Source organism: Atheta coriaria, unplaced genomic scaffold (genome assembly GCF_025399875.1).
Source record: "Atheta coriaria isolate IRGN ID8LTWV9N9 unplaced genomic scaffold, Caltech_Dcor_3.1 hic_scaffold_1_pilon, whole genome shotgun sequence".
NCBI classification, from domain to species: Eukaryota; Metazoa; Arthropoda; class Insecta; order Coleoptera; family Staphylinidae; genus Dalotia; species Dalotia coriaria.
The window spans coordinates 6,669,771-6,695,343 of NW_027045443.1; the positions used below are offsets into that span (position 1 = coordinate 6,669,771).

Consider the following 25,573-nt stretch of genomic DNA (forward strand, 5'->3'; position numbering starts at 1 on the left):
TATTTTTATATAATATATAATTCAGTCTTTGCACACATTAGTACTAAAACATTCTAGTTACACATTACATCCGTTTTCGTTTATTTATTTCCTTGTTTATAATGTTGGTCCTACTTAGTTTTGAATATTATACATTTTAGACGTATGCATTGTTTATGTGTTGCAGATTTTGTCATTTATGTAAACTTAGTCTATATACATAGTTATTAAAATTAGCGAAATTGTATATCGAATTTAAATGCACGACTCTTGTCACACGGCCTACGACGTTGAGCTTATAATACAGAGGTATAAACTTGTCGAACGAAATAACGGTGCTCGATTATAACCAGTGAAAAGTCTACAGAGATTCGCGACGGCGTAGGCGATACCGTCCCCGGGCTCGAGTTTGTACAAGGGTGAGTATTCTGCAAATCAATAAGCCGCCCGCCACGACGCTCCGCATAGCAAACATAAATACTGACGATTAGTCGCGCATGGCACATAAAATGAATGAAAGTATATACAAAATATTTAAGAATTAAAAATAATTACTTGACATTACTATGTACAGATTACGTTAAGCCTAATTAAACTTTTGTGTTAGAGTAAGAGTTACTGCGCTAAAATATTAAAGCTAGCAACTAGACGATCTTGATCGTCGTGTCGACGTCGAGCTTGCCGAGCGTCTTCTTCACGCGCAGAGCCGTCAGCCGCACCGCCGGATTGCTGTGCCAGCACTCCTGCATGATTTTGCTCATGGTGACGAGCACGTCTTCGCCCTCATAGCGCTTGGGTATCCGCGGCCGGTACCGGCGCTCGCACACACATTCCTGCATCTCATCGAAACTGGGATCATTTGGGACGACATCGTAGTACGGCAGCTGATATGGGTCAACCTCGGCGATCTTGTCACCGGTGATGCAGCGCCGTGACATCTCCCACAACACCAGCCCAAACGAGTACATATCGGCAATCTTATGCGCATCGAAGTTGTTTATGTTAATCGAGCGGTCTAGAATCTCCGGCGCCATGTAACGTTTTGTACCGGAGCGCTCATTCGGTGGTACGTCAATTTCATTCGTATCGCTCAGATACTTGACGGCCAGTCCGAAATCAGCGATACAACATTCGAGGTTGCGTTTGACGAGGATATTCTTGCTTTTAATGTCGCGGTGCGCAATTGCTGGCTTTCCGCGCGTACCGTAGATCTCGGTGTGCAGGTGGGAAAGACCGGAAGCAATACTCGCCGCCATACAGAGCAGGCTGTGCGGGGTGAGAACGTTGTTCTGCAGATAGTCGTGCAATGAGCCGTGCTCATGGTAGTCGGTGATGAGCAGCATCTGCGTCCATGAACCAGTACCCTTGATGTCGGCGGCAATAAAACCAAGGATATTCTCGTGGCGCATCAATACGGTCTGATAAATCTCGGTCTCACGGAACCACGACTGCTCCTCGGTGGTGAAGAAGACTTTGACAGCAACGCGTTCACCGCGCCATTTCGCCAGCCATACTTCGCCGTAGCGACCCTTGCCAACGCTCTGCACCATCTGAATCTGTTTGCTGATCGTACGCTGAACAAGGATGGGTAAACCACTGCCGGAACCAGAACTCTGGTCGCGGTTTGTGAGTGCGCCGGTCACGTCAAGGGGCATCTTGTCTGGACACTTCTTCTCGTAGTACGACTGCTTGGAACGGTTATCCTGCTTGCGTATCCGCAAATAATAGACCGCAAAGATGATGAGGAAGACCGTGAGACACACGGTGATCGATGTGAGGAGAACAATTAACGGCACAACATCGCCACTCGCCAACATCGAAGGTGCTGGAGTTGTGGTGCGTGGCTCGTAATGTGGCCGCAGTTCCTGATTACAGAGGTCCATATGCTCGCAGCATTCGATTGACTTGCCACGTAGATGGGGACCAAATTGCCTTTGCACTATAAGAGAGAATTAATTAACATCTGCACACAATCAATGTTTGCATTGTGTAGGTATATTTACCTGCATGAGTCCACCCTCATCTGGAGGCAGGCAGCCATATGTGACCTCCTCATCGTAGGTTCGAGTCTCTGGGTCGTACACTTCCTCGATGGCGGCAAAACAGCTACCGCCCTGTCGCACCTCACAGGTACCATTACTGGGCATTCCATGTGGACAGTGTCCTTCGCAATAACATCTTCTCACTGCAATAAAAATAATAATATATCATTACAATAAATCCAACATTAAGCTCGTGTGATAGTGGTGGCAAACAAAGAGAAACTAGCCGGGCGTCAGTGTGCCAATCGCGGAGACAAAAGCTGCATGCCTACAAAACGTCGCTTGTCAATTCATTCGATTAATACCGAGCGCGCTGTTTCATTTCGGTGCGCGCCCATGACGAATGTCCCGTTAGCATCGATCACCAACCATGCTGGCGTATTAGTTAATTAATTACAACATTCGAATGCTCGCCAGGAGGCACGACCAGCCGCGATTGATCGACAGCCGCACGAAGAACGTTACGACTCTTCAAGGACCCGAGTGGGTGAAGGATTGGCGACAATGGTACGAAGAATGCTCGCATAGAAAACAAATCGGGCATAAATTGTTTTCACATTGTTCAAACAATCTTTCCGCCCGATCTGCGTGCGCAGCGTTTCTACCAGAGCAAATCAAAGTTTGGCGCAGTTCACTAACATTCGCCGCGCGCAAAAGCAATTCTATACATAAACGCGTGTTCGTATTGCACACGCCGCATGTCGAACATGAATATCGACCGATTCGAACGTTTATGCGAATTTTATTGCAACTCAGCGAGCATGTAGTCGTCTGGCACTCTGAATTAAAAGCGTCACGTGCGACTCGTGACGCAAATCGAGTTCCACATGAACGATTATGTCATTTTCACTGTGCGGCAGGCACACCGCTTCTTATATATTTTTTCGGTCGATTGTCAATCGCCCAACAAACGGCATTATTTATGCGCGCCGTAATTCGATGCGGTGGAATCGTGGGCGTACGAAATAATTACGACGCGGACGTTCAGAAAACGCCGCGGCGCGAAGAGGTAGAGCATCGTCGTCGCGCGTTCAATTTTAAAATCATCTCCGCAGCATTACAGTATAAATAGGCGATTTTATTATGTCGTCTGCGTCGCTATATCTGCGGTTTTGTTTGGGTGCCATTTTCATCGCGCGCCGACGTGCGGCCGGCGCGTCGCGACGCTGTCGACATTTTTGGCCGCCGGGTAACGATTCGTGAATCTAATTCGGGATACGCGGCGCGCGACGTTAGGCGTGCTAGTGTAAAACGTGGAAGAAAAACTATGTCTGGACGGCAGACAAGGTGCGTTCTATTGTAAATATAATTCCTTCCTTCGCGTCGCTTACAGTGCGTAGTAAAAACGTGACATAACACACGTCTCGCACGAGATGCCGACGTCCCGATTCATTTTCGACATAAAATGATTGTCTGGAGAGAAATCGTAAAAAAGAAAAATTTCGGATTCGGAAGTTATTCCGTTTCCGAGCGTTTGCGCAATGCCACCCACCATATAACCGTATGGATTCGAACTCAACACAAACAAGAAATAAATACACAAAGTTCAGCGATCAGCAATTGATAATCGGTTTCTGCCCGCGACATGCATTGGACACCTGTGGACGTGGATGTATGTCGTCCGGGTACTCCATGCACGTCCTACGCGATTTACCTAAATTGATACTCGACGCTTGATGACGACTTTCTATGCGTCTCGCCGCCATCGGGTCATAAATCGTCACTCAAACCATAACACGTAGGATACTTGCAATCGCGATGGATCTTTCGTATTGGGCCTCCATTCATGAATAAAATGCACATGAAGCACGGCTCTCAAAAGCGCACGCCATATGGCGGCTGCGCGAGCGCACTTTATGGTCAATTCGCTTGAGTAACGGCCATACAAGCAAATCGATTTCTATTAAACATATTCTACACATTTTACTCTTGTGCATAGAACGTTAAACTCCACCGTACAAAGTTTATCGAACATTTTTCAAATAATTCACGATGCTGCAGGAGTAGTAATTCAGCGCGACTCTCGACTGGAATCGAAAAAGAAATTTAGCGAAGGCGGAATATAATCTATGTATGTGTACACAAAGAGTAAAGAAACTCAGAAACGGTGGGTGTCGAAAAAGTCCTCCAATTGATGGGATGTCGCAATTGCGTTACCATCGCTGAATGAAACGCGAATGAATGAAACAATTAAGCTAGACGCTAGAAAGGAAAGCCTCGGAGGAGCGTGCAGGTGTTATTTTCGAAGTGCAACTATCGACCTACGCGATTATCTCTTTCCAATCAATAATCTCCAGCATCCGAGCACGTTTTCACACATTGATTTCAAGATTTCCGCGCAACAGATGGTTATGGCTGGGCGAAACCAAACAAAACAAATTGTAAATAAAATTAGCATGCATGACAATATTAACCTCTCTGGCATGAAATGATTACAGGTGATCAAAGCCGAAACCATCTGCGGAAAAACAAACACGTCTGCAACTCTCGTATCAATTACTTAATTAATCGAATCGCAATAAGTGATCTTTTGTATTTGATGTCAACACGTAATTAAATGCTAAGCTTCCAATCATCTTCACCCGTCGTTAAATCGCACGCTTTAAATGTAACAAACTGCATTCGTTTGCTTCCTGCAAAGCGAATACGTGTGCGAACCGCCCTTGATAACGCAAACGTGAATTTGAAGCGACGTGTTGTACGCACGAAAATAGAAAAATAAAGTGCGGCCGGCGAGAACCGGGGCCTGGGCAGTGAAGAAGACACGCCGACATTCGAGGAGAAAAGAAATGTGAGCCCGGCGCCAGCATTAGGTCGGGCGCGCACACATAAACGGCGCGTTTACACCGACACGCGGCGATCTGGTCTCGCCAGTAATGAGAAATAACTCCAAATCTCGTTTTTTTCCCTCTGTTTATTGCACCGAACTTTACTACTAACTAACACTTACTAGCCACACGCACGCATTCAGTTGTGCCTAACGCAACAAATTTGCAAACGAATAAATCATAATCAGTACTGATAAAACAAGATGAATAATTACCGAGGTCGCCAATCCAGACCATTTCCGACACGATGCTAGGACAAACGCGTGTGCACAATTTCGAATCACCACCGACACTCGCTGAATTAGCGCGTTTTACGGCCGAATTTCAATCACACCACTAGCTGCTTAGCACAATGCATCGTCGTAGATGTCGAAGACGTCTTCGGGAGCGAAAATGAAGCCGCAGCACGGACACTGTCTTAACGACTCTCGATGAAGACTGAGCCTGGAAATGTGCTTAAGCCGGATCGGCCCGTGGAGACCGGCCATCGCGTCGCCGAAACGCAGGCAGGCAATAAAGGGACGACCAAACCAGAATAACGACGAAAAGACGAAGGTAAGATTGCGCCGGGCAGCATGCACCATTGTACGAGGACGGAGAAGAAAAGAAGCGGAGCACAATAACGACTGCAGGTTCGTGGCGTTGTTCCTTGTCTCTGGCGTGCGCATCCGACAGAGATAGCCGCGAGCTCTTCACGAGATCGGTCGTGGCGATGGTAGATGCTGGGGCAATTGATCCTCGAGAGGAGGTGTATTGTCCGTGGCGCACATGGCAAAGATCAAAAATGAGACGGGAAGATGCAGGTACCAACTCGCAAGAGAGCTAGCTAAACATACGCAAGCCGGCGCATACACGGCGTGCGATTGCATCGGCTACGACGTCAAAATATACTGTGTGGATACGGAAAAATTGCCTATTACAACCACAGGTTCACCACACGCACGACGCACGAGTAGACGTTCGATACCAGCGGATTAGGATTATTTACAAGTGTTTGATTTGACGGACGCGAATTCAACGCAATGGTCTGCGCGAACAATACGCGGGGTTACAGCACGACGTGGGTAACATGCTGCGGGAGACGATGGATGATGGCTGGTGCGATGGAAGAGAAGAACGGCGCCAGGTATATGAGACGTGAAATGTGTTTGCGTCGAGGATCTCCACTTCGGGCTCGGGTCGCTAGCGGTCCGTCTCGCTCACTCCGGCGACGATGGGCCCGACGAAACTGGCTCTTCGTTCACTGCATAGAGTCGAGAAAACCCAGCACACACGCGCACTGAGGGCCCCTCGAGTATGTGATGGCGAAGATAAGTATGCCTGATATAAAATGCGCCGAGAAAATTGTAAATCGTACGGGATGCCTGCGAGATGCAAACGAATTCGAGGCCGAACAGATAAAAACGGGAAAGGAACGAAACGAATGCTGCGCGCCGTAAAAATCGTGGATAAGGGATCAAAAATTTAAGCAATGAGATGTGACCAGTGCGTGCATACTACATGCATGTTGTCTAGAATTACACTGTTAAATCTCAAGAGATTCAAAACCAGAGTCAAACTTAAAACAAAAACTTTTGATGGCTGATTGCAAGTGTCACAAAGTATTCATTGATGAGCAAGTAATAATTGTACAAACTTGCATTGAACTTGAATTAAATACTATAACCGGTTTCTATAATTGTGTGAGGACCAAATGCGTGCGTAATTCCTTGATTTAGTACTTTCCATGAAAAAATGCCCGGCACGCATATTCATTAAATCAATTCTTGCACCTTTCGAGAAGAACATTTGAACTAATTTAATATTATGTATGCCTTTTTGCAGGTAGGGAGCAATAATCGCAGCGCTGCGTTTAAAACCCGACAAAGTCGTTAATTGCACGCGTTTGGGTAGCGTGCGCGCACATGAGACTCGAGGACCATTATTATCATATTCGAAAATAACAGGCTATTAACGCAGAACGATTTACCAAGGTTCAACGCTATTTTGTGTCCGTATCCAGTGCAACAGTGACAGAAATACACACATGCGCGCGTAATAACCGCCAACAATATTGATATGAATAAAATGTCATTCGCTTATTACGAAAATATTACTAGGTGAACACATACCGTTGGTTTTTAGCTCTACGCATCAACTTCTTGCGTCTGTTATGATGTCCCATGTCGATTGTTGATTACCTATTATCTAGCAATCACTACACTGATAAGTGTCCCACGCGCGATAACGTCGCAACTCGCCCAGTTTTAAATTGATTACTGTGTCTAACAAGTGTTCGTTATCACATCCATATCAGAGAATGAGTGCTTTAAAATGTTGTAACAGATTTTTTCGAATACGTCTCTCATTCAAACCGAACGATACCTAATCGGTTTTGAGTGATTGCGATAATATTAGGTGATTTATGTGTTAATAATCGCTTTCAGTTTTTATTCAAACCCAACCAACAACAATGTTTATTTTTCACTGTTCACACACGGAGCCAAAATCGTCGTGGTATCCAATGCGATTTTGGCGAACGCAATTCCGATGCATTATCACGTAGAAGACGCACGTGCACTTGTTTTAATTGAACGCGAAGATTACGTGTGTGATCGGATGCTGCGTGTCGAGCGGGCGAATCTCAGAGTACGATGAATACGCTCAGCGCGCGCAGATACAACTGAGCGCGCTCCGCCTTGTACGCGCGTATTTAAGTCACCACCAGCGCCGCTGGACCAATCCCACACAATAGGCTACAGCGCGCGAGAGATGCACGAGCGCATGCAACACTTTACAACGGTTTAACAATTCTGCAATTTGTGCAGACACATGTGAGGGATGTCGTCGGCTGTGTCGTCTGATTTTTTTTTTCTTGTTTTGGTTTGGTTTAAATTTTCCTGTGTTCAGTGTTAGTTGTTAGTATGGGCCGATCTGTAATAATCTTCACTTTCGAAAATATCTTCCACACACACCGAAGGTGAAATATATACATTACATATTGCTTTTCTCAGTGGGTTAGACAGGTATTTAAGTCGTTGTGCGCCCGAAGATGCGCGGCTTTAACGCGTCCCGGCCGTGGCGTCGTTTTCGGCCGCGCAATGCACACGCAGCGAGAAAAATACGTGCCGGATGGCGACGGAAAATCGAGGTGTTATGTGGGCCGAGCGACTACACAATACCCGACACCCAGCGCAGCGCGTTACAAAAACGCAGGTTCTTTTGGACGCTTTACGTTTTGCTTCGTGCGCACATAAGCGTGCTTAATGCCCCACTACCACGCGGACAACCCCGAAGAAGTAATAGATTCAAAAACACAAATACAAAACTTTTCGACAAAAAGTATTTCAACATCTGCACATGTTTTCTCTTTTCAGTATAAATTTAAGTTATAACCGATTTTCGGTTGCCCACATGGTACTACGGCGAAGCGCTGAGTAAAACGTGTGCACAATGAACGCATGCCCACAATACATACAGAAATCAAGCGAAGTGTACGTTAATTCCGTAACCGTGACCATCGAAGACCGAATGGATCAATGGGGAATCACGCTGAAAGCAACCGCAGCATCCAGCGTGCATGCACATGAATGCCAGATTCGAAGAAACCCTAAGGAAACCTAGCGCTGCGGCCATAGGAGTGCGGCCAAGATTGAATAATGCACAGCCAGATGGTCCCTGTCCGCTTTCGCAGTCAGTGCGCATCTCATCACGGCGCGCTAACATCGAAGGCACACACAATGCGACTGCACAATGTGTAGTAAACACGGAGGACAAACATTTTGGTGTCGAGCTGGTGTAGTCGGAATAAATTGAACCAACAACGGAAAATTCTCGGAACTCTTACGTCGCTTACAACCCGGTAAAATGTAATTAACGCTCGTTTTGACTTTCCTTCGAATTTCTTTCATTAAAAGATTCATTATCTGTTCATCCACCACTAGGCAGAACTGACACACAATGAAATCATCGTCTTCCAGCAATACTATTTTTATGGATTTTTTATATATATATAAAACCGGAATGTCCCAAGACATTAGTATTTTTCTGATCCGCATAATGATGAAATATTACTTTCGCTTATGTTGAGCGTCGACGTTATTGTTGGCTCTCAGGTCGGTTATAGGTCGTTAATATTAAGAACTATTGTGGAACTGTGACGGGGCAACCTCACGGGACTTAAGTTATTACGGCCGCTTATTGTACACTTTTATCATCTGACGTCTGGTGCAAGAAAATACGAGAGGCATGGATTTAGCGTCCTATTGAAGAGAACGGACGACATCACAACTTGGCATTGACATTGGATTAAAATGTTTTTACGCTCGAAAAATCTCATAAATTGCGATTAAAATTGATGTAGGTTGAGGTGGGACAAGTACGCACGCAAATAAACCAATACTGGCAAATTGAAAGAAATTTTATACAAGTTTCACATTATTTTGTGAATATTTAGAATATTATACTTCGTCAGCATAGTTGTTAGTAAAACTGTAATAGGTTTTACTTCTTTGGACCTCGATTCCATCCATAAGATTCGCAATATTATTTTAAAGAAGTGAGAAATACTTAGTACTTAGGGCTCTCTCGGCTTCAATTATTTAGCCATAATTGAATCGCTATGCAAATTAGCATCCCAATAGATAACTTGGTATTACGAACGAAAACGAATCCAACAAATCATAGATCATCAAATTCTATCCAGCCGTTTTGAGTTATAAATACTGTAACTAACTCAACTTTGTTTTATCTATATATATAAAATTTGCGTGTCACAGTGTTTGTTTCCATACTCCTCCGAAACGGCTTTACCGATTTTACCAAATTTTATATGCGTATTCAGTATGTCTGAGAATCGGCTAACATCTATTTTTCATACCCTAAGTGATAAGGGTTGTTCACCCTTAACTTTTTAAATTTTTGGACAAATTCTTTTTTTAGTAATGTGGAATTAAAAATACATACAACCCTAAATTTTTAGTTTTTAACACCAACCCCTATTTCTTTATAGCCATTTTAGTAATTTAATCATTTTTCATCCCGCTCAAAGAAAATTTTTATATGCGTATTCAGTAGGTCTGAGAATCGGTAACTTCATATCTCTAAGTGATAAGGGTTGTTCACCCTTAATTTTTTAAATTTTGGTCGAAATTTTTGTTTTATTTTTTTAATGTGGCATTAAAATATACATACAATCCTAAATTTTGGTTTCTTATCACCAACCCTTATTTTTATAATAAGTAAGTTACTTTTGTCTAAACTAAAATTTATCTAGAAACTTGAAATAATTTATATGGCAAAACAACGTTTGCCCGGTTAACTAGTACATATATAGATTACTCAATTACGCAAAATTTATCAAGACATTTTATTTCTAGTTTGCATAGATAAATACGAGATAAATAAGAGAGTCGCCTATTATATCAACAATCGTGTGTGTGCAATATAATCATATTTCAGTGTGATTTTGATAAACAACGATTAAAATATAAACTGCATACGGAAGACATTGATGTAATTTTTCTGCCTGAAAGGTGTCTCGTTAAATGAAGTAAATTGAAGGGCAATCCACCTGATAATCGAACTTTGATTAATGTCTGATATAAAGCAGGTATCCACGCCAGGAGTACAGCATATCGCTTTAATTGAGCGCTAAATTATACGTGTGATAATTGCAGCAATATATTCATTTTATGCCTAAACGCGTTATTTATTATGACTCCACCTTCTCGTTAAACTAGATTGTAAATTATTTTATGAACATGTACTTATACCGCGGGTAATCTGCGCTCTGCGAGTTTTTCGAAACCAAATTTTCCATTTTATTTGAATAAAGCTGTTTTATTGGAGCACAGAGCTACTGTCTGTAGAACGCCGAGAAAAACGTGTGTTCCATGGATGCGCTGCACTCGCATTCCGAGGAATCCTACGTCGCTTTCCTTATGCGTGCGCGTGCATTGTTTGAACACATATTAAGAAAACGCGTCCACGCGCGAATCAACCCAAGACAAGACGCCAAGATTTCTAAGGCTAGTCGTATACATATATATATTTGTCGTTTCTTCGGCGGATAATTATTCACTCGAAACTGGTACGCGCATGGCTGTGGGAAAACGTGTAATAAAAGCGCGCAAGGAGCTCCTTTGAAGCGCGCTCACAGCCAAATACAGAAAGTCGACGACAATCGACAATCAATAAACGAGCCAACCGTGGAAGGATTTATGCCTAGCCGAGCGACGTTTAAGTCTATCAATCAGTAAATCAATATTAAAAATAGTATTTTGATAATTAGCGTTAGATAAACTGAATTGATTCGGAGAGAACGAATTGAAAAAAATATCAGTTAAAAGATGAGAGTTTGCATGTCGCCCATCATCGCTCATAGGAAATCAACGATTTCGATTTCAGTTTCACACGATCACACCAAGCCGATTTTAATATTTCCGTTTCTCACACGATTATCGATCGCTAGGTTTGGTTTCACTCTCGGGAGCAGATTTTTTCTCGATGAAACAAGTGATCAAACACAGTTCGTAATAGAAAGACATTACGAAATGAAGACATAAGTGCAGATAGAATTAACTAAGTGCCCGATGACTACACGCACTTATTACAACAGGTCGGCTACGATTGCATGCGTGCGCGATTAATAATTAAATCGAGACGCGATCGTTAATTCGCGGTGCTGCACGTCCTTCATTAAGTATCGCAGATGAGCGTTTGTAAACGTGCTTGAATGTTCTTCAATCTGGTAACCGGCAGGGATCAAAGCAATCAATATGTAGAGAAAATTGAGTTTTCAGGCATAAAATTGTTTTGCGGTAAAAATGCGATCAATTAGCCAACGTTTGACAATAAAATACAAACATCAAAAAGTTGAACTTGAATTGTTTCTGCTGTTAATTGATGTTTATAAAACATTTGATTATTTATTAAAGAATATAAGCGAAAAATTGTATATTTGTTACAGATTCAATTAAATTATCTAACATCAAACACAATTTTCTGCCCTTCTTACGCAGACGATGATAAAATAATATTATTTAACAATTTTCTGGAGCTTACTTAAACACACTCTTCCATCAGCAAACATCCGAACGCCCTACGCAATACATATTAGTCTTGCCCTAGAAAAATTCGTCGAGTATTTACCACAAAGGTATACTTTACTTAATGGTCGAAGTACTCAGGTCCTCAGTGGATGTCTACCTGTGCGCGCACACATGCGTTAAGTTTGTAGCGCACGTCGACAGGTCCGCAGACACATCTTTAATGAGTATGCACGAGGAAAATGCGCCTGCGCGCCTAGCAAATAAGGAACGAGAAATGAGTACGCGACCACTAAACGCTAATTACTTAACAAGAGTAGGCGCCGTCAATATATTCGTTAATGGCGCAAATATACGCATTAGACGTAGAGACATTCGCAGATGCTCTCAGTCCTCCTCCAGAGCAGCAAACAAACAGCGTTTACTCCACCTCCGCTATATAAACACAGTTTGCACAGTTAATCAAAACAAGCAGTGAGTTTCAGTGGCGCACTTCGAAGAAATGGTTCGCCATCATTAAATTATGATTAACATATGAACGCATTGTTTGATAATAAGTCATATAAATATTATTCGGAAATGTGCAAAACACTGCTTGTTTGTTTTAAACGCAATGATTTATTTCATAATAACAGTATACGTGCGTGGCATGGCACATGATTTACATGGGTGTAAAATAACTAAACAAACACTGATTCGCCTGTTGATCAAATCTGCGAGAGTTTGTATCCGCGACCAAATTCTGCTAATGTCATTAATCCGATTCAGCGCGACAAAGCGTCGATAATTTACTAGCAATCACATTTCGTGGCTGCGAGCGGCCCGACCATCTGGTCTCCAGCGTTGTGTGTCAGCAATGTGTCTGTCCGCCTCACGTCTTATTCTAAGCTGTCTTAAGCAGCACACAGTTGGGCAGTTGATTAGATTTGATTTGCTCGTTTTGCCGGCAAGCGAGCTGATAGCGCTTTATTTGGTACGTTACTATTTTCCAGCCGACGCGCTGGCCATTCGTTATGTTTTGACATTAATACGCGAAACGAAACGATAGCCATTCAATGGCCGCGACACAACGCCAAACACAACTGGCAGCAACATAATAACCACCATATACTCGTATGCGCGCTAATAAGATTTGCGCGTGTGGTTCGTGCTTCTATCGTGTTCTGGAGCATTTCATCTGCGTTCTTTTACGCGTCGGGTAGAAGTAGGAATTCTCCCATCGGGCCCTGAAAGTTATATTTTTATTCGAAGAAATAACTTCACTTATCTTAATTGTAATCAAATTTATAAGAAAAATTCCAGTTGTTCCATCATCGAGCGGATAGATCAATGGATTAAAATAAAATATTTATATCCAGAAAAGCCGCAAAGAATTTTTCTAATAATAAATATTTTTGTTCGTGTATTACGTGTGAAAAATAACACTCCGCGTGTTATATGCGTTATATGACAAACAGAAATAGACAATGCAGCTGATGCGCACTGCCTGCATCCGAAAACGAGCTAAATCAAATAAATCAACGCCACTTAAGCCACCCTATACGAAATCAACGACGGAGTTAATATAATTTAATGAATAAATTGTTAAACATGAACCGAAATGCTCGGCTAGTGAGTCAAGCACTTCAGATGATATAACTTACACGTTAGCAGCACTAAAGTTATTGTTAGCGATATAGTTAACCGCCCTTAATCCGGAAGCTCGTCATTTAGAAAACGGGCGCCATTGGTAATTTATTAATAACAATAAATGCGCGTTTAAGTGGAAGCACGCTGGGCGCTTCCTCTCTATTTATCTCAATATGTGCACCGACTGGCCGTAGGTCCGATAAGGGCCCATTAAATAAATCAAACATTTCCACCGGTAGGTGCGGGTTGCGAAGTGCGTCGGCTGTCGATCGCAATAAAACGCGATGCGGCGATGATACCGGCGCGCGCGTGAACTTTTCCGGAACGAACGAATTTGCAAGCGTCGAGTCGTCGCAGTGCAAACGACCTGGTCGGCGGCACGCCGGCCACGACGCTATCAAGACGAGACGCTCGCCACTGCCGGTAGTCGAGGTGCTGCGTCGTCGTCGTTTACATCATCTGGAAGGCCGCCGTCGGGCGGTGACGGCTAGACCGCTGCGTTTATATGCAGGCGAGGCGCGAACGCGCAACAAGTGCCGTTTCGGTAGTGGTATCCCAGCGCGAGATTTGCAACCTCGTTCTCTTTTTGCGTGTGTGTGTGTGAAACCGACTGCTTATGACATACTCGCCTCTTTCCACGCGGTAGCTGATCGGCTATACTCATTACACGTTCATTATCGGAGGCACCACGTAATGCGGCGCGTAACGAGTCTCGTTCGCGTTCCGCGCTTCCTTTTCCTCGCTAAATTTATTGCGATGCGTTTCCTTCGATTCGGTCGCGGTGGAGATAATTTCACTGTTTAATTTTCCATAACTTGAAATGTTTTCATTACCTGCATTCAATTAGCAAAGATGTGCGCCTAGACAATTAGGCCGCCCACTGGGAAGGCGCGCCGCGTAATTGCCGATATTTTGCGCTCCTGGCATAATTAATCATGGAATTATAAAAGTATAATTACACGCATAGAAGTGCACTAAGTAAAAACAGTATGTCGGTCTATTAAGTGTGCAAAATATTACTTTCAGGAACGTGTACGGAAGTATTCATACATTTATTGCCATAGTTTGGGAAACGGGAGTAAAATGACAAAAAACAGGATACACTTTGTAATTCGACAGTTACACATTAAAAAGTACAATCCATAGATTAGGTACTTCAAATGATCTGTGCAACAAATTTCGTACCCCTTCCCCCTTTTCTTAAATGAGCTTTTAATTGAATTGGATTCAGATGTCAAGCGACATTATCTCATCAAGAAAAGTTTTGTTTTAATAATTTTTTTGTCCTTTTGGCGTCAATTCAGATATTCGGGGCCAAGTCAAATCCCACAAATCCAAGATTATAAAAATAAAGTACATATTGTGATATTACGGGATTCCTTTCAATCGACATGCTACAAAATGATATATTCTACAAAATCCAGATTTTCCTGTTGCAAGCAAAAAAATATCGTGTGCACGACGAATAGAAAATGCCGCCACAAAAGAAGTTGTAATATACGCAGTAACGTCGAAAAAACAATTGTTTCTTGCTGTCGCGCAGCAGCACGTAGCAATATAATACTCATAATAAAAAAAACGAATTGTCAGGCACAATTGCATCGAGCCCGAAGCACGTGCACACGACGCCTGATCATAAGATGTTAAATTACGCCCGACGCCGCGCATTTATTATTTATGAATAATAGCAAAGGCGCACTACGTGCAGGTTGATTGCTTCTCATCAACGGTGATGCTATCGAAGTCGTTTCGGAACAAAAATTTCATATCGATGCACGTACAGCGGAGAAAAATCGACGGATGGTGCAGATGATGAGCGGAGACGTGATGAGACGTAACAACAAAGCGTGTCGAAAAATCCAGGCAATTCCAACACGCAAACGTAGAAAATAATCGTATATAATTAACTATTCGCTTATCAAATTAATAAATCACCAAAATCATCATAAATACGTTGCTTGTTGCCACATTGTAGTACCAACGAATTTAAATTTTAATCAGACAGGCATTATGAGCCGACGGATTCCTAATCGTTTTCAATTCTGTGTGTTGTTTGTTTAAAAAGTGCTGTTAGAATGCCGTCGCAGCAATTTGGCGGCAGCCAATATTGTGATTTATCTCAAGTTAAAATGCAAATTACGCATTTAGGTAAAGAGATTTTATGTAAAAGAAGGCGAACGTCGGTAAAGAGGCAAATTTACGACCGGCAGAAATGAATGAAACGCATGGCGCGCGCGCATGGGCGTATGTTTGATCAACGACGACTCGAAGAATATAAAAAACTTAATGAATTCCATTAAACAAATTTTCGAGATGATGGCATCTAAACAACGCACGTTTACTCGAATTGTGTAAAATGAACGAATGCGCGGTGATTTTCGTTTGCTTTACGTGCTCGAGTGGAAAAAATCCGCACGTGAAGTTGGCGCGTCGTGCGTGTCGTCGGCAACGATTTTGTAAATTACTCTCTGTTTGTTTTACTTAGCCTGTGCGTAAACGACAACCACGCAATGGCAAACAATGATATGATGAATGAACGACGAAGTGGCACTTGCAATAACCCACCAAACAAAATTGAAGTTTTCAAATTAACTTTACACGAAAACCTCAATAAAATCGTGTGTTTTATTGTCATCACGACATGTGAAAGAAGAGTTGTGCCAGCAAGACGACATCAATCTAATAAATGAGAAATTCCTACCGGCGTAAAGTTGGCAAACAGTATGCTAATTGTGCGTTTATGTCGCAATTTAAAACATATTAGACGACAAGTTTTGACGCCCGACAACGCGAGACCAACTTACGCCCGAGGCGAAATCGTTATTCGCAATTAGATGCGACCTGTCTACAGATACACTAATTATTTGGTCAAAACCAAACCATCATCAATAGAGCGAAGACTTCCTTGAGAAGTAATTTTAATTCACTTTTTCTATTCGCAGACGACACCCTGAAAACTAATGACTGATGTACACCGATGTCATCGATCACTCGTCGCCCCAGCACGTGGAAAAATATTCTACGCAGAGATGTAGCGGCATTCGCACACGGAAGTATTTTGCATCGCCGGCTGAGCGAGAAAAAGCGCGTTGCATCCAATTCAATTAAGCGGCTGCGAATAGACGCGAGACGCCCGAGCGACACAGGCACCTTCGGAGTCCAGACGCCGGACGAGTGGCGGAGTGGCCGACGACCCGCCTGGGAGATGCGCGTATACTCCTCGCGCCTTAAAATTCCCAGTCATGCAACAAACGGACGGACGGCCGGCGCTAGATCGAACGCTTTTATTGGCATCCCAGCATTTTATGCAGGCCGGGCGACGACGCCGTCCGTCTCTACCTCGGGCGGGCGAGCAGTCGTGTAGCAAGTGCCGCTGCTGCCGGCAAGACTGCGACCACTTACGGCGCTCTTTGCTTTATTACGGCGCGCACATTACGCTTTATTAATCGACATTTTATTAAGCGGCAATTTATAATCTTAATAAGTTGCTCAGATAATGGGATATTTATTTCCGCACCATTGCATGCGCGACAAGATGCAAATATTTGCAAAGAAAAGAACAAGTGCGTCGTCTGCTTTTTCCAACTGCGTTAAATTAGTAATTAATAAAATTTATTTTGATTATGACATGCATCACCCACAGCGTGATAATCTAACAGGTTAAAATCAAATTTATTATTTGTTTCGTAAATTTTACAACAATTTTGTGTGCCTGGCGTATAAGTAATGCAATATGCTGATTTGGTTGTCTCGACGGACAGCGGTAACAAGGCGCAAACAAATGTTCCTATGAAGATTAACTTAATTACTGTCTGCGTATCAATCCGTCGTGCACTCGCTCGTAGATCAACTAATAACCACTACCTGCAATGTATTCGCATGTCGCTAACCTGTCGCAAGATGAAGCGATGAAATCGACAAATAAACCAATCGATCCAAAGTCATAATCAATGCCGCGGTTGCGCTTCTTTTTTAATTGTTTTGATTAATCAATCACTCAATTGCGGAACGAAAACGAAACGTAACATAAATTAGAAAACACAGCATACATAAATCGATGACGAGATGCGGGTTCCTAGTCATTCTGCTTCGACGAATCACATCGACATTGATTTTTCGCATGTCAATTGATGTTCGTTTTGGCCGCGAATGAATCGAACACCATTTAAATCATCGCCACTTCCCGCAACTTTTTTAATGCGCTTTCCCACAGTTTACGCGCATTTGCCGAAGGAAATAAAAGACAGCGTGTTTTCAAAACCGAAGCGCGCTGAAAGTCATGAAAGCTTTCCGGGAATACGATCAATGGTAATTTACATCGGAAAGCGACGATTGTTCGCACACCTGCGCTCGGTTGCCTTTTAGATTTCCATTAATCGTGCTCAGACGCGCTTCACACCGTTCAGCCGACATCTGAATCCGCGTTTATGGAATATCTAATAACGTCCCGGTGGTAACATTATGCTAGATTTAATCTGCGTCTCCAATGAAAACGAATGCAATTATTCGATTGACTTCAACCATTATACCCCACAAATAAAACAACACACCATTTGCCTGTGGAAGACAGGTTTTGAATTTCATCAAATGACGTCCCATGAGAGGATGAAACATTGTGCCACAAACAACACCAAAGTTAGGGATAATTCACAGGTGTGTAATCGATACACGATTGCGCGATGCTCATCACGATTACGCCGGCGTTCTCGAATAATGAAGTGAATCCCGCGCCAGATCGGCCTGACTTGATTTGATATGCTTTCTTCAACGCTCGCCCGTAAAGTGTTCTCATGGCATGCCGTGACGCGGAATGAATGCGCGCCGCGATGAATCCGAAGCGTTTTTCGATGTTGAAAAGGGTTGCTTCATTACAGCGCAGCGTCGCTTCGTCGTGTCCACGATTGCATCGCCATAAAACGCGTTAATTTACAGCGGAGCATATAACATACGCGTCCATTAGATACGTCTGTCAATATCATTGTGATTTAAATGCGTATTCTATAGTGCAGCGCGCACAATGCGATGTTAAGAAGTTTTCGGACAAGTACGAAATGATTGATGTGTTGGACAATGGCAACAAAGTATCCAAATCCCAGTTAAACGCTTGAAATTTAAACTTGTTTGGTAGTCACAATTATGACTAGATGGGCGAGGCGAGGCGGCATGTTAATGCTCAACTAAACACACATCGGCTTCAGTTTAACTCGATGCAGATTATTCTAATTCGCTTAATCCAGGACGCTTGGTGTGTCGAGGACGAAAGCAATTTCTCGGAATCCCTCGAATTACATTGAAAGTAATTGCGCGACAAGTAAGCGCGTTCGCGGTGCTCTCGCCGGGCATTAACTTGTTATTCGTTGCATTACGTGGCTAGTTATTATTTATTTATTACACCGACATTATGATTTTTACGCGCCGGTTAATAGGTTTCAGCCAGCCGTGATTGATTTATATCTATCTGTGGCACTTGCTTCACATTTGAATAATTCGTCGGACTCATGTTTATTTTCATCAACTGGATATTGGTTATGGTAATTCGTGGGGTGGACACAATTTTCATAAATTTCATTTTATGTAATTGAAAGGTCAGATTTGTGAAGGGACAGAATGATATTTGACCCTTGTGCCCCGATGATCAGTCTATTGAAGTATCAAACATCCATAAACTGCGCTCGCCGAATTTGGGACTCTCGCTGACCATATGGTCGTGCGTATTTTATTTCATAACAGCCCAAAACTAAGCACAGCTTCTTATGTAAAAATAAGTAAGATACTTGCGCCGGCGCGCGGTGCATTGTTCGCACGAGGACGGCGATGTGCCGATTATGGAAACTGGCTGAAAATGTTCATCGCGTTGTATTTTAATGCGCGGACTATTCATTCCTACACTCAGCGTAGTTAAAAGCGCTTTTATGGCGCAGGCTCGTACGAAGTGTACCGCGGCTGGAATTAGTTATTTTCCTTTGTGAACGCCAACGACGAGATGGAGGTATTACGCCCGATATGGTAACGCACCATAATCGGGTGCGCGAGCCCAAAGTGAGCGCCGTATGCGCAGGAAGAAAACGCGAAAAGCGCGTGCAGAATTTTCCACAATAATCGGCATGTTACATGAAAATTACGCCCGCGGACACGAACCAGCGCCAAAATACCAACGCCAAAAGCTGCGTTTTTATAAAAACATCTTTGGTGAGCGCAGCACAGCGACGCGAGCTTCGCGCACGGCGTCGAATAACAAATCGATTTTCAACGCTCCAACAAGAAGTTCGTGCTGTAGCGCGTCACGCCGGCTGGATGCAGCGTTTGAGAATGACGACCGAACGTGGGTCGCCGACGAACAAGACTTTTGTCGTCATACGTATTTTCATTATGCACCGCAAACCGCGACGAATCCTCGTCGCCGTCGAGCTTCGAAATTGCCCGCGCCCAATGCGACCCGCAGCTTTTCAGCGGTAGAAAAAGAAGACATCAAAACTCGAAAAGTCCAGCAATGCTACAATAGCACTCATTATCATCAATCAGGTTAACAGGTAATTTATACGAATCCCACAGGAAAACAACCACCACACCACTCAACCTAATTTATCATGCACGTGTGCATGCTGCGGTAAAAGTAATAAAAACATATTTACATGCATGTGCTTTATTGCAATTTAAAATTTCATGCCTCGCAGAGTATTGCACGTTTCAAATCCGCGTTGATTCCCATTGTAAGGCACCACAACAGCATATCACAATTCTGCAGGTACCCTGAGCACGGCCGCCACTAAGAGACGCGCAACGCCAATTTCCCGCGTCGTGCAAATAAACATTTTACATACGTTCCAGCATGTTGCTCGAGGTGGAACCCTTCGTGTCAAAACCAAGACGCATTCTTTCGACTCGGCGACAAAATTCAAAGAAAGCGCGCAGAGCAAGAAACAAACTGGCGTGCTACGATGCTTGTAAACAAGTGTAGCGATTGTCGCGCAGATTGCCGCTGAGTTGTGGCCGTTCGCGCCCTTGTTCGGTCGGCCCGCAATAATGATGCGAAAAGCGCGCCGTGAAACCACCGCGCGTCGTAAAACATGTCCACCTGAAAGTTAATTTTGAACGCTTCGCGCTTGTCGCCTGGCGCGCTCGTTGTTTTCATTTTAGCGCTGCTCCAACTCGCAGCGGTATTTTTGCGGCTCCGATTTCGCAGCGAAAACATGCGCCCGATATGTTTTTAAACGGTCCATCGCGCGCGGATGGCATTTGGACACCCGTTAACAACAACAGGACCAAATCCGACAAAAGGGTTGACAGTGATCGAATGCCAGGTCTTCACCCAGCGGCATCGCCGAACGTATAAAATATCATCGCCGTGTTATGCAGGGCTTCATGCGCAGAACACACAGAAGAAACGCTGTTTACAGCACTGCGCGACGAGAAAGATAATAAAGGGTGTAAGGTTACCACCGAGCATGTGGCGTGAGATGATTTTATCAATTCGCCGCGGACGCGATTTATCGCCGCTCTCTTCTTTCTTCGCGCGCGCGTTTGATATTCATGCTCAAATCGAAAATAGTCGATACATTACATTGCCCAGTAACACACATGCCGAGATATCAAATTCCTTTTGAAGCAGCGACAAGCGCACAACAGGTAACTTCAAACGTACGTATCAGGCCATTATCACTGCCATTAGCTGGCCGCGCGTAGACAACCGAGCAGCAATCAAGATTCAACCGAGAATCAAGTTAAAGGGCAACCGTGGCATTCTGCATGCCTGCCCATGTGCCGCTCATTTATTTCCTTTTCTGGAGCCGGCTGGCAGCTATTTTCTGGCAGTTTGCGCTCTTTGAATAATCAAATCGTTCCCGTTCTAAATCGGTGAGAATCCGAGGCCGGCTGATGCATGTCCTGCCAAGAAAGTCTTGACTAACGAACCGCAGGTTGACAAAATTCTAGCGCGCTTTGTCGCACCGATCCCATCGCTCCCATTATTCTACGCGACGCTAACGAAACTGAGCCGCGCTCAGGCTCTAAATGAGTGCAGTCCGGCCGTCATCGGACAGACTGTGATCAGGCATCATCAAGCCGCGCGATGGAGGTAACAAGTGGAACACGCTTGCTTCGGGCCGCATGCAGACGACAAAGAGGAAACATAATTAATTGGAGTTTCGGGGAATACGATGAATGTGGTTAACACTCGCGCCGTGTCGAATCTTCCTTTTGATGCGACAATCAACGAATGACAAAGGGAATGAAATTAGTTTTGATTAACTCATACAACGACCCCGAAGAAACAATCGAAAATATTGTACACAATATGATTAAACAAAGAAAAAAAAAAGAATCGACGAGATGCAAATGAACAAGCGGGCGCTAAATGCGAACGCGTGCGGCGGGCAGCATCCGTAGGTGTTACAGAAATTGAAAAATAAAAAGCGCCGTGGTGTCGGAGGGGCAAAAACTGGTTGTGTCGGTGGTAGGTTCGGGTGGCTGGTCGCGCGAGATCGAAACACGTGTTTTCGAGATAAGCAATATCTTTAGGAGTCGCTCACGTTTTATTATATTAAACGAGCGGCCGGGCCGGCGCAGCCACGAGTCGCCGTCCCTTCGTGTGGTTGTTGTTGTTGGTCGTTTTTTCTTCTCGCGAGCCTCTCTTCCCAACGCCCGACGGGCCTCGCGGCTGCATAAATCAAGATCCCGCGCCCAGCTCGCTGCCCATTATCCACGTACGAAGAAGATCGAGCCGCGCGCAACAATGTCGAGTCGGAGTTGAAGTCGGACTCGTCGTTAGGCCGCGAGCGGCGAGAGGGGCGCTGAGGCCCGCCAGCAAGGTCAGCTGAATCTCGCTTTTATTTTATTATCTCGCTGTACGGCTACCGATCCGACACCTTCGGACACGATACGCGGCCATCGGACGAATTAAGAAGGGGCCCGCCTCGGAAAAACCGACGCATCGAAAATCCGATTTCATCCAGTCATCTCCACGATCCAATAATTGGGCCCCGGTATCCGGACTTCATCTTATATGGAGTCCCGAATCATTTTAATACGCGCTACACACCATAATCGTATAATTATGGCTATTACATTAAATGAAGATAACACGGAAAGAAACATTTTTGTTTCTTGCGCTTAAAATGATTAAAATCGACGAATCACCTACCTACGCTCATCCTAGTTTCCTGCACTGGGCCAGCACACACCACAGTCGTCGCTGTTCAGCACTCTTTGTCGAGTGAGGTTTTAGTAATCGATGACGCCCACATTTACATAATTAATTAAGTGGTCGACGTTCGCAATAAACTGGCATGATAGTCGCATGCCAGCTTCAATTAATTCATGCAACATAGACGCCAGTCCAACACTAACGCCAAACATAAAACACTTTATCAGTATTTAAACAAAACAACAAGCCATAAAAGCGGTAATTTCGTAAGATAATTATACCATGCAAACAAAAGTGATCCCCAATGTGGATAGTGACAAGTCGGTGTGAGGATTCCTACCGATAATTGTGACACCTAGCACACAAAAACTTTTCGACTGTTGTGGCGTACTTGAGCGTTGCTCATTTTTCATCTGTAATCAGCCTCGCCACAGCACAGACATTCGTGTTGTACGTTAATAAATTCCGCCGCGCGCTCGCGCTGCCGGATTACCAGCGCGTAAATCATTAACGTTAATTCTATTATGCGCGACATGAGCCAATATCAATAATTCATATTGGTAGCGCACGCTTTTGCGCCTTCGATTTGTTTACGGCGTGCATTCGGCACTCGATTAGGATTTAGTCGCGTGTCGTGGGCGAACTCGAAGTCTCGGAATCGAAAACAATTTCTAGCGCGAGACGCCGAATCGAGGCTGCTGCTGCTCCGGCGAAATAAATTTTAATGTCGCTTATTAATTACGCGCCGCTGCCATTTTATTTCTATCATAGACGGATCACATGCGGATGGTATATTTTATATGTACGGGCAAAGGACAGCGCGATAAATTAAATTTTTACATATTTTCAGTCCGGAGTCAGATTATTGAGAAAAAATTCATTTCTAGGTGTATTTAATCCTCCAAAACTAATCGATTTGGTGTGAATCTTATTTTACACAAAGTGTGACGATGAGATTAAAAGTACGAATTTAAGCTGACTTAAACAGATTTATTGTTTCAAACTTTCGCATGCATGATTTACATAATTAAGCTGACGTTTTGTTTTAACACATTTTAGATTATAGATCTGTTTAAAGTTTAAGAAAACACACCAAATGAAGGTTTTTCTCAACAAAAGTATTATGGAATTTATATGTATTTCCTTTAAATTAAATTAAATTTAAATTTAAACAAAATTAATTTTCTTGGTGCAACATACATTTTACCACCCGAATGTAACCATTATCCATCGAAATGCATAAACCACACAAAACTACCTATTTTTGGCACTTTTTCTTCAACTAGTTTTTCTGTTTTAAATACATAAAATTAAAACTGGCATCTGTAAATATCTGTTAGCCCATAAATAAGAATTCTTTTCTTTGTTATGATGAAGCAAGATGTTTATTGGTTTTAAAGACAGTATAGCGATGTAATCGTTAAGACCTACCACCCCGTAAACGTATTTTCAATCACCGCCCATACTTGATTAGTAGGCACTAGGCACCTACATATGTATATTGTGACTGAAGTGTGTAAAATAGGTCGATTGCAAAAGTCGAGTGTATAAAATATAAAAATGCTGGTATACAAGTATATGCACTCTAGTTTCCTTTAAGATAGATGTTTCCATAAAATTACATATAATATAAATTACAATTGTGGTAATTTTAGTTCGCAAATAGCAAAAGAAAGTTTAAAAATACATGTTACACTTTTACTCTTCTTTAACACAACAAATGAACTCCAGATGCTATAATGACACAACATAACGATGACCTTTGGGAAGATGGAAATGTTCTTAGTTTACTTTCAGGTAAAAGAGACCAGGTTTATTTTTGCATAGACTCTGTTGGTGTTGTGGTAAGAAACACTTTTTTCTTTCAACTTGATGTAAAACCAATTCATAAATACTAAGAAAACTACACGGAATACTCGACTTTTTCGAATCGGTTGATACAAGATGCTCTCCTAAACATCATCATCGTGCATTGATGACCTTGTTGCGGGCGCAACAGTTCAAAACAAAACAATATCAAATTATGCATTACAATTGGAGACAAGCTATTGTATTCGCGAATCGTTATAAATAAACACTGCGGCCATGTGCTCCAGCCAAGCAAACAAGCTGCAACGAAGCTATGCATTGGCACGCTTCTTGCGAATTTACGTCACGCGAGTACGTCAAATAGGCCGCGGCTGCTGCCAGCCCACCTAGGTGCATACGAACATCCCGTTCGCAGGCAGATTGCACTCGCTAACATAACCCGAACACCAATCGAGATCCATATCCGCGCAAATTCTCTCAATGTTTATGAAACTACGACGCGTTCACAACAAAGAGACCGCATTGTCCCGCGCACGACGCAATCACAGATCAGAAACTCGTACTTACTCGCTTGCGTGTAACTGGCGGCCGAGGCGACATTCGTCAGGATCATCGTCTTCATGGCCGACGCCGGGTGCCGTAGGGTTGATTACGACGCACAAATCACCATTCACGATTGCACAAATAGTCACTTCGCGCTAGAAAACACAAGAACGCATCGTCTGGAATGTCATGGCTGACATCTTGTCGCTGCCGTGCTTCTCAATGCGATCGACCATATTCGGTTGCGCTGCATGTGCATACACACAGCGACATCTACGAGTGATATTTCACACCAACTTACCCAAAATTTCATTTCGCACATGATGTATGCTAGTATAAATACCTATAAACACCTTCTCCACCGAGAATTCACTATTTTTATACAACGTACCGTAGCATTCTGAGAGGACTGCAATTTTATGGAAAAAAACACAAATAAGCGCAAGTACAGCGCCCTGGCGCCGAGTTCAAGAACTAACCCGCGAAAGAATAACATCGGAATTCACGAACGGAACAAATTCCATTTTCAGAACCAAACAAAACAAAATCCCAAGTTAGTAGTTTGAATCAATT

The 25,573-nt window shown here is 43.4% G+C and overlaps 1 protein-coding gene across 1 annotated transcript; it reads right to left on the reverse strand.

Moving 5' to 3' along the window:
- LOC135803276 (bone morphogenetic protein receptor type-1B-like) lies at nt 1-25,236 on the reverse strand. Its single transcript, XM_065316876.1, is given in 4 exon segments — nt 1-1,903; nt 1,906-1,918; nt 1,983-2,164; nt 25,025-25,236. Coding segments are annotated over 4 exon segments (1,530 nt in total). The 5' UTR covers nt 25,080-25,236; the 3' UTR covers nt 1-623.
- Between the last annotated feature and the right edge of the window lie 337 nt (nt 25,237-25,573).